Below are 14,666 nucleotides of genomic sequence, written 5' to 3' on the forward strand. Positions count from 1 at the left end.
GTTCACAATGACGAAACACATGATGCTTATTTGAGTGCCAATCAACGATCAATCAATTATTTTATTGTGTGCATGTAAAAATAGTGTACTGTTTGTGTGTGTTACCTTTACGTAAAGGCTGAGGCATGGTAAGGATGAAGATGATGAGGAGGGAAGGGACGTCTCTGAAGAGCATGGGCACCTCAGGACGTTCATCACCACAGTACCTGCACACAGAACACACAATCATTCGACAATGCTTCAGAAACAGAAAACATGACCACTATCTGATACATGCATGATAATGTGATCTACAGACAATACCTTCAAATCAGCACAACTTAAATCATTATGTAAGAATGGATTAATGGTTCTTTCAATGGAATCTTACTGTACATTTACAGTAGGTGGGCGGGTCACATAAACTCAAGATTTCAATTAAAATGGAAAAATAAAATATTCTTTGAGCAAATATTTATTTAGTGAGGACAAAGTGCTGACAGTTTGAGCACAACTTGCGCCCCAAAGGCGTTTGGACACGCACTCAAAACACACCCAAATAAAATTAACATACAATGGGATCCGAACATATTGAGAATGACTTTATTGTCCGAAAACTTGCTCTCTTATAATAAAACAGATTGTCTTTTGTGTTTGACAAGTGATCAGAGGCAGGCAGAGCTTTTATTCACATGGCTATATTAATAGCGCTGCTAAAGCGCCCGAGGGTTCTAGTGACAGAGTTTTCCTTCAAAAGCCTCTAACAAGGTATTTATAGGCACAGCTGTCTCCCATCTGAGTCCGAGTCCAGCCCGTCCAACAGTCCTAAGAGATGCACAGGTGAAAACGCCCCAACGCAGGAGAAATGAGGCCATTTAACTCGCCCAAGAGTGTTAAGTGCCTTTTAAACAGGAGACTCGGTGAGCGGTAACCTCCACACAGCCATTAACCCTCAAAATAAAGCCCAGCACTCAGGAAATGTAGTGCTGCACACCATCATTTGCTAGATGCAGCAGTTATTGGTATCTATGGAAACCCCATTTGTGCAAGTTTCCCTCTCAAAAAGACGCAGCAGCAGACACACAGCATAAAAAGCCAGTTAGAGTAGAACCTTCTGCCTTCTGGGGTTTTTTAATTCATTTTTTTCTTTTAAATATCTAAATACAACAAAACACGAGTGTATGTGTATCTTTAAATGTTTATAAGTCAACATGTCTGTTTGACTGATTTGTTAGGAGAACTCATCAGAGTCATCTGTCTGTGAACCAGACTACTCTGCATCGCAAACAACGAATATAAAAACTGTGTGTGTTAGTATATTTAAAGTTAATTGTAAAATATTCAGATACTACTGCCATTCTAATTGAAGGTTGCATTTGACCGAAAAAATAAAAAAATAAAAATAAAATAAATAAATAAATACATACATACATACATACATACATACATACATACATAGACATATACATATATAATTTCTTCCTGTGATCAAACCTGTATTTTCAGCATCATTCCTCCAGTCTTCAGTGTCACATGATCTTCAGAAATCATTCTATGCTGATTTGTGGAAACTGTGATTTCCTTACTCTTTGTAGGGATACTTTCACTGTGTTAGCGGGAAGTTTTTTTTACCATCAATTTAATTTCTATAATTACAGCAGCATCTCTGATTGCTGGATCTCCGTTCTACACCTTGAGTTTATCAATTTTTATTTTATAAAAAGTCTCAGTTCAGGAAATGTTGATTGTGTGTGTGTGTGTGTGTGTGTGTGTACTTACTCATTGTCTCTGCTCTGCGTGCTCTGTGTGAGTCTGGTCCAGGGGTTGTAAGCTGAATCTATACTGTAGAGACGCATGTGCATGGCCAGCACATGAAACAGTTGATCTGAAACACACACAGAACATAGTTAGTGTGTGCAACATGATGAATGGAGTTTGGGTAGAGCCTCCAGGATGTAGGAGGATGTGACAGGCATCAGACCTCATGAAAACTTGTGCATTTACACACTGATCAATGCCAAACGCTGTGTCCAAACCAGCAGCAGTGCTCCCTACCTTTCTAATTGATTTAGAAGTCATTTTACAGTTTCAGCTTTTAAACTGTCTAATTTAATCTCCTCTGAATGCAATGAATGATGTGATGTATTTCAGAGGTGTGTGCTTCACAGGCTGCATGCATTCTTAGTGCAGACAGGAAGCCAGATGTGCATTATTACCAGAAGCAGAACACCAGCCACATACTAGATGCTGGCTTATCTACAGACTCGTGGACATAGCAATAGCACCATCTATAAGTAACTAAGATAGACTGTATAAAATTGTTCCCTCATTCAAAGCATTCTTTATTAAAATATGAGAGGGGGAACAGCTTAAAACACGTATTGGTTGATTGAGTGTGAAATTAAATTTTCAACACAACCCTTCACAGAAACAGCAGTGCGAGGGGATGTGAGAAGAATGTGTACACAGAAGAGTGCTTTTGCATTATGACCGCATTATTTTTTGAAGTGTCGGCCCATTTACACGTGTCAAAAGAGGCCTTTAGCTATTGCTTTGCACCTCAGAGTTTTACAGCACCTGACACCATGAGCAATGTGTGTCAACTTCAATATACACTACTGTTCGTGGTCAATAAGATTTTTTAACAATGCATTTAATTGATCAACAGTGACAGTAAAAATTTCCATAATGTTGCAAAAAAAAAAAAAAATACAATAAATTATGTTCTTATAAACTTTCTATACATCAATGTTTTCATATATATATATATATATATATATATATATATATATATATATATATATATATATATATATATATATATATATATATATATATATATATATATATATATATATTTTAAGTGGCACAACTTTTTCAACTTTAATAATATTAATAATGTTTCTTGAGGAGCAAATCAGTATATTAGAATGATTTCTGAAGGATCATGTGACACTGAAGACTTAAGTAATGGTTATTCAATTTATAATTACTATACCAATTATACTATGTATATAAAAATACTAACATAATTATGTTCAAAGAAAATGTTTAAATATTTCAGCAATAAAAATGTCTTTTTAGATCAAACATGCTAAATAAAATATTTCAGGCTGTTACAGTTGATGCTCTAAAAAGGTGTAGATCTTACCCGTCCGATTTATCACCTGTATAATATGGAGTGCCACAAGGATCTGTCCTAGGTCCACTGCTATTTTCAATATACATGTTGCCCCTTGGTAATATTATTAGAAAATACGGAATTAGCTTCCACTGTTATGTTGATGATACTCAGCTATATATCTCAACGAGACCAGATGAAACTTCTCAATTATCTAAGCTAACAGAGTGTGTTAAAATGTTAAAAAAAAAAAGATTGGATGACATTAGGATAAGACAGAGATATTATTGTACCAAAAACAGTATACAGAATCTAGTAGATTTCACTTTGCAACTAGACGGATGTATTGTTACTTCCTCTACAGTCAGAAATCTGGGTGTTATATTAGACAGCAACTTGTCTTTTGAAAACTATGTTTCCCATGTTACAAAAACTGCATTCTTCCATGTTAGAAACATTGCCAAGCTATGAAACATGTTAACTGTTTCTGATGCAGAAAAGCTAGTTCATACATTTATGACCTCTAGACTAGACTATTGTAACACACTTCTAGGTGGTTGCCCAGCATCTTCAATAAACAAGCTACTGTTAGTCCAAAATGCAGTGGCTAGAGTACTTACCACGTCAAGAAAATATGATCATATTAGACCAATTTTACAGTCTCTGCACTGGCTACCTATTAAGTTCTGTATCAGCCTAGCCTTCTACCACGTTACAATCCATAACGCTCCCTAAGGTCTCAAAACGCTGGACTTTTGGTAGTTCCTAGGATAGCAAAGTCCACTAAAGGAGGTAGAGCTTTTTCACATTTGGCTCTCAAACTCTGGAACAGCCTTCCTGATAACTAGTAACTAGACTACTAGCAACAGGTTCAAAGATCCATTTGGATTCTGTTCTGTTACAAGAACATGAACACTCTCAAACCTCAGTCATGATGGCAAATGAAAGTGGAAGATATCTCCAGACATTCACTTCAATCCTCCATCCTCTTGCTTATACCCACTTTGCAATCACTTTATCATGTAGACAGACAGCCAAATCGGAGATTTCTACATCACTATTTCTCGCCCACCCCCATCCTCACACACTCTTGGCCTCCACATTGATCTTCCATCTCCACCCACCTGTGATTATAGTGTGCATAACTGCCCCCCCATTCACATGCCATCAATCACACATAGACATGAAACACGAACCAGAAAGAGACTTGAATGGCAAAAGTGAATGTCATCCAATCTACACTACCATCCAGAGAAAGAATTAACATCAAGTGACATTCAAATTCTTCTAAATACAACCCAGAATCACTATGACTAAATACAGGACATCTAATGGCAATTCTGACAGCAGTACTACAGAAGTCAAGAGTCATTCTGGAAGGCAACTACTTTTTACCAGTCACTTACATTTGAAAAAAATCACTAAATTTAACTATTAAACTATGTCATGTCACATGACACTGCATAACATGCTTATATATATATACAGTATATATATAAAACATATATATCAAACCAAACAAAGCAAATTAAAACAACAAAAACAAACCAAATACAACCAAACCAAAAAACAAAATCCAAACACAACCAGAAACAAAATAAGAAACTAAACATAATGCAAAACATAAACAAAACCAAAACACCAAAAAACAAACAAACCACCCCCCACCCAAAAAATAAATAAATAAAAAAAAAAAAACACACAAACCAATGGCATCCTAGTAACCACTCACAATCTTAGCACAATGGTGGTGAGTTTTGTATGCAGCAATCAGCACACACTTTCCCTTTCTTTGTCCTTACTTCTATTTTCTAGTTCTCTTGCTGATCTGATCTCTAATGTACCGAGACTGAGTAAACCTGGCCCTCTCTGTGGATGTGGGTTTAATGTAGCACAAAAAATGGCTGCATTGCTGGAGTGTGAAATCTCTTCAACAGCAATTGAGTGTCAAGGACTGAACATTTATACAGAGCCAGTGTGTGGATGTTACGGCCGGGACACACCAAACCGACTTCAAAGAACTAGCGGCGATGGAAGCCGTTGGTGTTGTCGTATCATGTTGGCAGCGTCGGACCAAAAAGCTGCACTGGAGCAAACCGTACAGACTACAGCCGACAGCAAACTAACACGTGCGTTCTGCACATGCCTGAGAGGAACGAACTATTCATATCTGCAGCTATTAATAGTAAATATTCGCCATTCAAAAGGAGAAACCAAAACAAAGATATGCGAGATAAAGGCAGATATACGAAATGTAAGCAAAGCAGTGTCTGCTTACCATTTTGAATATCAGCAACGTTAAAAACTTTTAAGTGGCTCATATTGGTATGAAGTGTTCCTGTGGCTCAGTGGTAGAGCATTCCATAGCAGTGCAAAAGGTTGTGGGTTCGATTCCCAGGGAACACACGTAAGGTAATAAATGTTAGCCTGAATGCACTGTAAGTTGCTTTGGATAAAAGTGTCTGCTAAATGCGTAAATGTATGAAAACATTCGCTTATTAGAATGATTGGGAAACTTCATGCAATATTTTAAACAGCCTTCTGTTTGTACCACCTTCATTCACATGCTTGTTTTCATCACTTTTGCTTTATTTCTCTGCACTGACTTGTTCGCTAAACTGAACATCCAATCAGAGGTCTCTCTCTCGCCGATGGCCCAGATGCCGATTCAACATTCAATTGGGCAAAGTGCTGCCGATGTGTGCCCGAGAAGGGCCGACGAGTGGAACAAACCAAACAAACTAGCCCGACTGTCGCTCACCATCAGCAAGATGATGTGTCCTGGGCTTTAGGGCTTTGAGGAAATTTTCCCACCGGTTAATCAACATGTGACAACACCGGTAATACCAGTATCACTGTGGGGTGGGGTATTCCCTCTTTTTCTGTCTTTCCTTCACTTTTAAATAGCTTTTAAAAGCGTGTGTGTACATTTTACTTTCACTTTCAAATTTTGGCATTAAATAAATGCATTAATAAAAAGAATAAAAACACAAACAAATATTATTATACTTGTATATATAAAAAAACAAACAAAACAAAAAAACGAAAGAGATACTTACTAAGACAGGAGCGTTTGGCAGCAGCACTGGCCCCTCCACTGCACAGATTCCCCCCACGATGAACCAACTCTAACTCCAGATTTGTCCTGAGAGAGAAATTTGCCATTTTCATTTTGCAAAGTCAAGCTTCAACCTTAATATTGTCAATAGTATGCACTGCAGCACATTAACTTATTGGTATCCTTGCTGAAAAAAACAACAACAAAAGAAACCATTACAGAAATTTATATGGTTTACATTAAAACAATAACAAAATTCCTTTTTGTAGTGCATTTTGGGCATTATTCAAATAGGAATTACAATTGTTCTATTATTTCCAATCCTACCAATATAATTAATCAAATACCAGACACCATTATAATTTACATTAAAGCCTAATATAATTCCCATCATAATGTTATATACAACATTAGTTAACAAACTAACAATGAAAAACATGTCTAAATAATTTATTAATACAAGTTAATGTTATTTTCAACATTTACTAATAAATTATTAAAATCAAGTGGTGTATATGTTAATGTTAAGTAACGGACCTGAGCTAGCATGAACTAACAATGAACAGTTGTGTTCTTATTAAAAAATATTGACAAAGATTAATAAACATTACAACAAACATATTGCTTATTGTTAATGCATTAACTAATGTTAACTAATGAGACTTTATTGTAAAGTCTTACAGATAATACAGTTCCTTCAAACAATAGAGTGTTATGAATTATCCATTAAAATTTCCATCAAACCAGGAACATTTCAATTATTATTTACTCCAGTATAGGAGTAAAAACACTAACACAATAACAGAGGACAAACAAACAAAAGAACAAGCCCACTAAACATTGAACAGCAGAAATAAACAAAAACAAAAATAGAGGGAAGGAATATATTAGAGAATTCAAAAACAAACAAATATGAGTGGAAAAATAAAACAAAGAATGACCAATGAATAATAATAAATGGACAAAAAGTATAAGACAGGTGTAGGACACACACAAATCACTGATCTGAGAACAGACTACCCGAGCAGGTAAACATCAGTCAATCATCTTTCAGTGCTGCTGAATATAATAGACATTTCACAAACAACACTCTTCATCCAGCTTTTTTCTAATGCCACACATGATGAGAAAAGTTAAGCTTAAATTACACAAACAAACACTGACCCATCTTGTATAGATGCACAATACATTTCATGCCTCTTTCTCACCTGGCCACGGAGTACATGAACAGGAAGTCATTGTCAGGTGACCCTGGGTTCTTCCCATAATCCATGTATTTTTTCTGTGTGGTGTTTTTAATGTCCTTTATAACAGATTCCATCTCTTTACTCAGATTTGACTCGGCCTGGGAGAGAGAGAGAGAAAAAAATACACTTTGTGGAGGTCTCTGTTTTTTAGAGCAGAGTTGGCATGACAGTCCATGACACTGGCTAGAGATTTCGTGTTATGAGATGGTAAATCCAACATTTGGCGGTGCGTGAAGGATCATGTGGAGGTGAGTGGCACAAGAGATCTTACTCTGAATCCGGATGAAGAGATGAGAAGCACAGAACAGAAAACAGGAGAGAGGAGTGCGCTCTTATAAATACCAGTATGGGATCTCTCTGCTTTAGGCTGGCGCTTACTGGGAAAATGCCCAGCTGCTCCTGAAGGTCCTCCACTTCCTTCACCAGTGTGGACATGCTCTTGTTACTGGGAGTGTGCCAGGCGCCCGTCTCCATCCCCCGGCCAGGACGACAGGGCAAAACACTGTTGGCGAACTGACGACACAGCGGACAGGTGAACTCGCCTTTATCCACAGAAAACCCCTGAAGGACCTGATCGTTCTGAAAAAAACAAACAAATACAGAGCAGAAGATGATGTCAGACCGCCCTTATTAGCATTGGCACAACGCTTCCCTGAAAGGTTCAGTTGAGAAGAAACGGGTGGATGAACCTCTAATGACACAACAGAGCAGAGTCTCAACTTATATTCTAAACATATTGTGGATTTGTACATGGTGCAAAGCATTGTGGAACCAACCATGCAACAATACAAGGCATAATCAGAAGAAGCCACTTTATATCAGAGAGCTGCATGAATGATTCCAGGATTATCTATTAGGTTAAATCAGTTAAGAGAGTTTAAATGCTAGGGAAAGCTATTGGATTGGAGGCAGTGCACAAAAACACAAGAGCATTTACTAAGTGTAGTAAGATGACTTCTAGAACTCCTCCAAATGATGCATCGCTTGATAAGTTAGAGCTTTTTACAGCACAGTGTTCAGTATAAAGAGCTGGTTGATGCTCACCCGTAAGGACTCCATGTAGGACTTATGACAGTCTATATGCAGAGTGTGACCGCACGTCTGCACATACACCCCCCCGACCCAGCCTATAGACACAGACTGCAGACAGGAACTCTGGGAGAGAAAAAAAAAACTGTGATTTTACGGTCTCACATGGTGGCTAATAACCCTTACCATCATGGTAACATCACTACTAATGCAGTGAGCCTCAAGAGGCCAATGCGTTACAAAGTAGGTGTGTAACCCTACTGAAACTGTCTCTGTATGAAAGGCTTAGGAAGTCATATTGTATTTATATGCCTCAAAAAGCAAAATAGAAAGAATGAGTTGTACATTGTTGGTGTTATATAGAGGTTATTGTGATTTTAAAGTGTGTGAATGAGTGTTTATATATGGTACGTACATCTTTAAAGTAGCGTTGCATAAGGGACAGCCTAACATCATGGGTCGCTCCACACGTGTCCTCGGGGGAGATATGTTCCTCATCCGTAGTAGGCAATCGCTTGGGTGTGTCACTTCGGCAACGGTGCCCCAACACTGAAACACACACACACACACACACACACTCTTTAGACATTGCAATCATGTGATAATTACATCATCACATTTATGGCATTCTCCATTTGCATACTATAATGAAGTACCATGTCAAAGACAAAATTGTAACGCAAGTCACGTTGCCAAATCTCCACCAGCTGATTTTCCAGCTCTATAGGGTCAGACCTGATAAAAAATACTAAAGTCACAAATTGGAAAAATCCCAGACCAGTGATTATTCGTAAAACATAATGATACTTTTATCACAGGATTTTGGGCTGGAGAAGACTATCTTTGAGTCTACCTCCTAAGAAGTCACAATGCTTGATAAATGAAGCAGTCGAAACACTGTTGTTAAATCAAGTAGTGTAAAGTGGGTGAATTTAAAGTCATGGGTTTGTTAAAGTGGAGTTAAAAATCTCCAATGATCTGGACCAAGTCCACTACAATCTGTTACCTGCAGATGGAAAGCTGTAATGATACACATGTCCTAAAGCTGTAAAAGACCTTAGAATTTTTTTTTCTACAACAGGAGACTTCCTGGGCTCAATTTTATGTCAACAACATCTGACCACAGAAAAAAAAGCACTTTCAGTGTTACTTAAACACACATACACACAAGGCAAACACTGGCTTCCACCTTCCTCTCTAGAGAATAGATATTGTCAGTTAACACAACAGTAGAAAAAAAAAAAAAAAAAAAAAAAAAAATATAATAATTATATATATATATATATATATATATATATATATATATATATATATATATATATATATATATATATATATATATATATATATATATGTGTGTGTGTGTGTGTGTGTGTGTGTGTGTGTGTGTGTGTGTGTGTGTGCGCGTGTGTGTGTGTATATTGTATTTAACATACTGGGCTGCTTTGAAACTACATATTGTAAAAGGCCCTATACAAATAAACAATGTGCATTTTTGGTTTGGGATGAGAAAATTGTGACAGATTTTTTTAAGAACCTTGTTTAAAGTTGCCAACATTTCTTTAAAGTGTCAAACTGGACTTTCTGATACAAATAGCAGACTTCTCTCAAGTGACTTATGCATTGTTTTTGAATTTTTCTGCTGAAAAATTTATAATATTTATCAGTCTATTACTTGTGCCTCTCTAAGTGCACCTCCTGAGATTCAGCCTTTAAATTGTCCGTCTACTTGGTTCGCTAGTTTTAAAACGGTCACCATTGATTACATTTCCAAATTAATTATGACTATGAGTTCCTCCTACCTGTACCTTGGATCCTATTCCAACTCATGTTCTCAAAGAGTGTCTGCCAGCTATCAGTCCTCTCATTTTGAACATTGTAAATACTTCCATTACCACTGGACTTGTTCCACAAGCCCTTAAGGTTGTCTCCATCACACTAGTTCTCAAAAAGCCTGGGTGTGATGTGTCTGATCTGTCTAATTACAGGCCAATATCTAATCTTCCTTTTTTGGGGAAGGTTTCGGAACGCGTTGTTGTGTCACATCTTCATTCACACTTGTCCATGAACGAGCTTTTAGAACCTTTTCAATCTGGGTTTCGTTCTGGACATAGTACGGAGACTGCCTTGGTCCGAGTTATGAACGATCTCCTCGTCTCTGCTGACTCTGGTGCCCTTACTATCTTGGTGCTCTTAGATTTGAGTGCAGCCTTCGACACGGTGTGTCACTCTATACTGCTTGAGAGACTCGAGACCTGGCTTGGTATTTCTGGAACAGTGTTGGAGTGGTTTAAATCTTACCTGACTGATCGTACCCAGTTTGTTATTTTAGAAAATAATAAATCTAACGTTGGACAGGTGTGTCATGGTGTTCCTCAGGGGTCTGTCCTTGGCCCGATACTTTTTAATATTTACATGCTTCCTTTAGGGCAGATTATCAGAAAGTATGGTCTCGGGTACCACTTCTATGCTGATGATACACAGATTTATATTAGCACAAAAACTATCACAGGTGTATTAGAAACCCTTTCTGACTGTCTCCAGGAAATTAAATTATGGATATACCAAAATTTTCTTAAATTAAATGGTACAAAGTCCGAGGTTCTTTTAGTTGGTACCCCTGCAGCTACCTGTAATGGTAAAAATTTTAATTTGGAGATTGAAAACAATCTACTGTCTGCATCACCACAAGTACGCAACCTTGGAGTAATTTTGGATTCTCACTTGACACTTGAAGCACATATCAAGAGCATTTCAAAATCGGCATTTTTCCATCTAAGGAATATTGCTAGGATCAGGTCCTTTCTTTCATTACCTGATGCAGAAAGGCTTGTCCATGCACTTGTGACCTCTAGGCTTGATTATTGTAATGCCCTTTATCTTGGGCTACCAGCAAAATCTATTAAGCGCCTGCAACATATACAGAATTCAGCTGCTCGTGTTCTTACACATACTCCTTTTCGTCAGCATATCTCTGGGGTGCTTAGGAACCTGCATTGGCTCCCGGTCCATGACGGTATTGATTTTAAAACTCTTATCTTAACGTATAAAGCTGTACATGGAATTGCACCATCATATATATGTGATTTAATTACATTATATATGCCCTCTCGATCTCTCCATTCTGCCAACTCTCTTCTACTTAAACAGCAATCTTGTAGACTGAAAACGATGGGTGAAAGAGCCTTCTCTGTGTCCGCCCCCAGGTTGTGGAATGCACTTCCTTCAACTGTTAGGAATGCACCAACACTAACAAGTTTCAAGAAACAGTTAAAAACCCATCTTTTTAAGATGTCTGTGTCCTAATTGGTGACACTCGATGTATATTCTATTATACTTCTTGTTGTTTTCTTTTTTAATGTATTTTTAATGTATTTACTTTTGTACTGTACTTGTAGCGCTTTGGGTATAAGAAAAGCGCAATATAAAATGTATTATTATTATTATTATTATCATGACTTTAAATAGTGTCTGTTTGAAAGACATTTGGAAAGCAAGAAATAGTATGGTAACACAGGCAACCACAAAACTGATTTGACCTCTATAACATTGAGTCCCACAGGGCTCAATCCTTTGACCTCTCATTTTCAATCTGTATACACTCCCACCAGGCCAAATAACGCAACACAACAAAATTACTAATCATAGCCATGCAGAATAATGTTGCAAGTAAGACTATATAGTGTGCATTCAATGCATTAATGAATAAAACATTTGGATGCATTTCCATATACACAAAATCTCAAATTTCCTAAAATTTAGCAATATATCGCATGAATACTTGCCTTGAATGCTTAGAAATATAAATGCTAGTTCCAAGTTCTTGGTCTTGCACTAAAATCCTGATTATCTCATTCATTGTTGGCCTAAAAGACTATAGCTGACCACTGTTGAAACAGACACTGATATTGCTAATGTAAATGTGTGATACCTGAAGATGCCTGCAGCAGTACCACCAGTCCTGTGGGTCTGTCTTCAGTAGACGGACCGCTCTGGCCACAGATCACACAGTCATAGAGAACCTCTGAGTCCAGAGCTTCTGCCGAGCCCATGTCCATCACTGAATCGGTTTCAGGTGACTCTATTAAACGCAAAATCAAACAAATCAACAGGCAGATAACAAATAAAAGGAATAAGAGAGCACAGAATTGTAGACTGGTAGATCACTAAATTTCCCTTCAAATAAAAGGGCTCGTTTCCACAACCTAGTGAGCTTCCCACAAATACTGTACACATATTAAGGAACCAAATAAAAACTGTTCCAAAATATAGACAGCTTAATTGTTCATCCCTTACACAGGAAGCACTCCCAAAATCCACTGCAAAAATTTGTAGCCAAAAAAAAACATAAAAAAAAACAAGAGTGTTGATTATGAGTATTTCTATTTCATTTAAAGGTACTTTTTTGTAACGGTTCTGTGTTTTCCACAAAACCGTAATGCAGAGAGAAGCCAAGCATGAACGCATGAGATGGTGGTGCAAAAATCCAATAAATGAACATGAATTACGAGTGCAGTAGATTGGCAAAATTTAATTAGTTATATAATGTGGATCTGAATGACTTTTTTTGCCCTCTCGTGGTTAAATTAACAAATGGTTAATGGAGGTTCAGCGGTCATGCATTAAAAGCAGCAACAACAGAGCTAATGTAGTGTGAACCCTGTCTTTGTTCGGCATGTGTGAACTAAGCAGAATATTCAGCCATCTGTGAAGGTCAGTATCTAAACACAGTATCCCAAAACTTAGTGATCATAAAATAATATGGCTATACAACATCTGCTGCATTTGCATTTCTTGCTTTCTTCTTCTCTTTTCTCTTACAGGAGACTTCCCGGGTTCAATCATGTGTCAACAACATTTGACCAAAGAAAAAAAAAAAGAGCACCTTCACAGTTATTTAAACACACACACACACACACACACACACACACACACACACACACACACACACACACACTTCCACTCTAGCATATAGATATTCTCAGTCAATACAAGAGTAAAAAAAACAATGCAACTTATTGCATTTAGCTACTTATTATAATGATTAGTCCTAAAATGTAGAGAGTATATTTTCCTTTCTTTTAAAGGTAGCATTCCCAGTAACAAATTCTGACACCACCTGACTTATTCCTAGGGATTAATTACCTTTTCTAAATCACTCCGAAATGTTAAAGAGCATGTTCGATTTCAGAGCAGATAGAGGCTTTGTAAATGTCAGCGTGTGTTTGGATTGATTTATAGCTTAAGATGCAGACTGCAGAGACAGAAGTCTATTGTGAAATGAAACGTTTGCGTTGGAAAGTTAACATGACAGGGTTTGCCTGAGGCACCCTACCTGATACTGCTGGTACCCACCAATACACCCATCCTAACTCAACACTACCATACCACATACTGTGACATCTAGTCCTCAAATGCGGACAATTTGTGACCTTTATTCACAGTAAAACAGGTCAAAATTTCAAATACCATGATGGTGAAACAACTTTTTGTTGATTTCAATAATAATTTCCTTCCATCTACCTGTTTTTATCCAGAAATACTTGCTCATCAAAAACACACAAGCATACACAAGGTTCACAGTTTAAAACAGACGTCTGCCAGTCAACACATCAGTCAAGCTCTTATTATACAGTAAACAAGATTAATGAAGCAGACCACTAGATTACAAACAAACATAGTAATTAACACAGTCGACTTTTAAGGTATTGGCTATTTGAGACTATATTATGGGCACTCAAGTTCTCTTTGATTAAATTTGTATTGAGCTGATTTGATTTCTGATCAGGCATTGATCTAAACTCCTATCCCTGTGTAAACACCTGTCTCTGCTCTTATCCCTGCTGTAAGGCACAGCTCTGAGATTCATTATCATATGCACACACGCTCCAAATGCTGGCCCAATTTATCCAAAGTGACTTGTGATTCAAATCTGGAAAACAAATGTAGCCTGTACATCACAGCTCAAGAGAATGTTTTATTCTGACAAACGCATGCACGTACACCTCTATAATACAGACACCGCTCAATGTCAGCGGGACATCAGCCTTGGGCGCCTGAAGCTAATATTTTAACCAAATCTCAGCGTTAGTTTTAGCATTTGTTGTTGACTTCTGGGAAGCATAGACAAATCCTGTTTCTCTAAACAGATCAGATATGATCCCGACTCCGATAACACCGCTCTGTAATAAAGTTTGAGAATTTCAGCAAACAAAAATAGTCAGCAGAAAAG

The 14,666-nt window shown here is 37.4% G+C and overlaps 1 protein-coding gene across 8 annotated transcripts in view; it reads right to left on the minus strand.

Annotated features, from left to right (window-relative positions):
• The window catches only part of ubr3 (ubiquitin protein ligase E3 component n-recognin 3), a 52,284-nt gene that overhangs the window by 7,733 nt on the left and 29,885 nt on the right, over positions 1-14,666 (minus strand). For 4 of the 8 annotated variants that reach the window (XM_052606898.1, XM_052606896.1, XM_052606900.1 and 1 more), the window contains 8 exons: positions 12,366-12,515; positions 8,850-8,983; positions 8,450-8,560; positions 7,748-7,984; positions 7,367-7,503; positions 6,160-6,245; positions 1,759-1,864; positions 106-206 (listed from right to left, as the gene is read on the minus strand). In XM_052606898.1, coding sequence (XP_052462858.1) covers positions 106-206; positions 1,759-1,864; positions 6,160-6,245; positions 7,367-7,503; positions 7,748-7,984; positions 8,450-8,560; positions 8,850-8,983; positions 12,366-12,515 — 1,062 coding nt within the window. The remainder of the gene's footprint in view (positions 1-105; positions 207-1,758; positions 1,865-6,159; positions 6,246-7,366; positions 7,504-7,747; positions 7,985-8,449; positions 8,561-8,849; positions 8,984-12,365; positions 12,516-14,666) is intronic. The other 4 variants (XM_052606903.1, XM_052606901.1, XM_052606899.1 and 1 more) reach the window with 1 other exon arrangement.

Source organism: Carassius gibelio, chromosome A9 (assembly GCF_023724105.1).
Source record: "Carassius gibelio isolate Cgi1373 ecotype wild population from Czech Republic chromosome A9, carGib1.2-hapl.c, whole genome shotgun sequence".
NCBI lineage: Eukaryota > Metazoa > Chordata > Actinopteri > Cypriniformes > Cyprinidae > Carassius > Carassius gibelio.